The 2,092-nt window shown below is 43.2% G+C and overlaps 1 protein-coding gene across 1 annotated transcript; it reads left to right on the plus strand.

Annotated features, from left to right (window-relative positions):
* The first annotated feature begins 55 nt into the window (after positions 1–55).
* LOC145718900 (mitochondrial genome maintenance exonuclease 1-like) lies at positions 56–1,500 on the plus strand. Its single transcript, XM_081810405.1, has one exon. It carries the CDS (start codon positions 187–189, stop codon positions 1,210–1,212), a length of 1,026 nt encoding a protein of 341 aa, XP_081666531.1. The 5' UTR covers positions 56–186; the 3' UTR covers positions 1,213–1,500.
* Positions 1,501–2,092: the final 592 nt, after the last annotated feature.

Consider the following 2,092-nt stretch of genomic DNA (forward strand, 5'->3'; position numbering starts at 1 on the left):
CACTTGGAAGCTAAAGACCACTCTGTTCAAGAATGTTTGGGTCAGCGGGACCGAGGAAAGTACGGGTCCCGAGAGGTTGTCGGCGCTCTGGAAGTTAAGTGAAGTCTGGTGGCTCCTGAGGAGTGCAAAAATAAAAGGCCCTCAACATTGCAAGTAGCCTAGAGGGAAGTGAGAAAGCATCTAAAGATGAAGGCATTTCAGACCATCTGCAGACAGCTCAGAAGTTCAAAGGGGTTTTCTCTAGAACCAACCGCCCATGTGGATTTTTCCACTTCCTCTTATTCTTGTAGCCAGAAGAAAAAAGTGAACCCTTATAAAGAAGTAGACCAAGAAAAGTACTCTGATTTAGTACAGTCTGTCTTGTCATCCAGAGGCCTTGCTCAGATTCCAGAATCATTGTTTGAGGAAGATAATTTACTCTATGGACCTGTGAGTAAGTGTAAGCCCCCAAAGCAAGATGAGGAAGCAAAAGCTCCGCGAAACTGGTGTCCTCTCTTAATCCCAGAGAGAAGTGTAAAACCAAATGCAGCAAGTACTCCTACAGTTCCTTTGAGAATCCCTTTGCAAAGAAATACCATACCAAGTGTGACCAAGATCCTTCAGCAGACCATGACATCAGAACAGATTTTCTACTTGGAGAGGTGGAAACAGCGGATGATTCTGGAACTGGGAGAGGATGGCTTTGCCGAATATTCTTCAAATATATTTTTACAAGGGAAACGGTTCCATAAAGCCTTGGAAAGGATACTTGCACCCCAAAGAGACTTGAAAGAGAGTGATGAGAATCTCGAATCTGGATATATCGAAAGTGTCCAGCATATCCTGAAAGATGTCAGTGGAGTGCAAGCTCTTGAAAGCGCTGTTCAGCATGATACCTTAAAGTATGTAGGTCTACTGGACTGTGTGGCTGAATATCAGGGCAAGCTGTGTGTGATTGATTGGAAGACATCAGAGAAACCGAAACCTTATCTTCGAAATACATTTGACAACCCGCTGCAGGTTGTGGCCTATGTTGGTGCCATAAATAATGATGTCAACTATAGCTTTCAGGTTCAGTGTGGCTTAATTGTGGTGGCCTACAAAGATGGATCCCCTGCCCATCCACATTTCATGGACACTGAGCTCTGTTCCCAGTATTGGGCCAAGTGGCTTCTTCGACTAGAAGAATATACAAAGAAGGAAAAGAACCAGAATATTCAGAAACCAGACTAGGGGACAGAATGATGTCTGGGAACACTCACTAGTTCCTCACAGTTTGGGAAGATCTATTGCTGTTTACGGTAGAGATGCCACAGGATCTGAGCTACATAACCCAAGTGGAAGTATTTGTTGAAATGTATTACAACTAAAAAGATCAAAAAGCCAGAAAAGTTTAGATTTTAAGGGTTGGACTTGAGCACATAAAAGAAGCACAAGTAAGCATGGTCTATCATTTACCTGAAAAAGGGAAGCAGGATTCACACAGCATTGGTGGCTCTTGGGGTCCCCTGTAGAACTTTCTGTATCCCGAGCAGGATGCCCAGTCCTTGAATTAAGATTGGTGGGCGTGGTGCTTGGTGTGCGGGAAGTTCCCCAGGGTACCCCAGGAGGGAAGGGGTCACATGCCCCCACGGTGTGTGTGGTGGGAGAAATCGCATCGGCCAACTCCTACTGCCAACATGGTTTCCTAAAACTGGTTTTATATATAAGTTGAGGTTTTCTATATATTTCACTTGGGGGAAAAAAACTTCCATTTAACATTTCTGAAAAAATTTATTTTTTTCATATTTAATGTGATTCCTTAGCCTCAAGTAAACATTGTTCTCTGGAAAGATGGAGCATTTTCACATGGTTGATAATCCCCCTTGGCATACCAGTAAATAACCCCCAGGAGTAGCCAGACCCCAGTCTGAGATTCAAAATCATGGATATTTTAGTAGCTCTGTTCTGGTTTGAGTCAATGAACCATGCACATAAAGAAAAAGTATCATTTGTGAGATTCTTCAGCTAGGGGGAACAGTAATTTTTGTGTGTTTGATAAGTAATAAAAAGTACTAGCTTTCAATGGGATCGGGAAACTTAAATGCCCGCTATAGCTTTGGGGGAAGGCTCC

Source organism: Leptonychotes weddellii, unplaced genomic scaffold, assembly GCF_054177405.1.
Source record: "Leptonychotes weddellii isolate Sample4059 unplaced genomic scaffold, ASM5417740v2 HiC_scaffold_24836, whole genome shotgun sequence".
Classification (NCBI taxonomy): Eukaryota; Metazoa; Chordata; class Mammalia; order Carnivora; family Phocidae; genus Leptonychotes; species Leptonychotes weddellii.

Bases quoted from the DNA above. Each gene is read 5' to 3' on its own strand.
- LOC145718900 (XM_081810405.1), top strand. From the start codon at position 187: ATGAAGGCATTTCAGACCATCTGCAGACAGCTCAGAAGTTCAAAGGGG.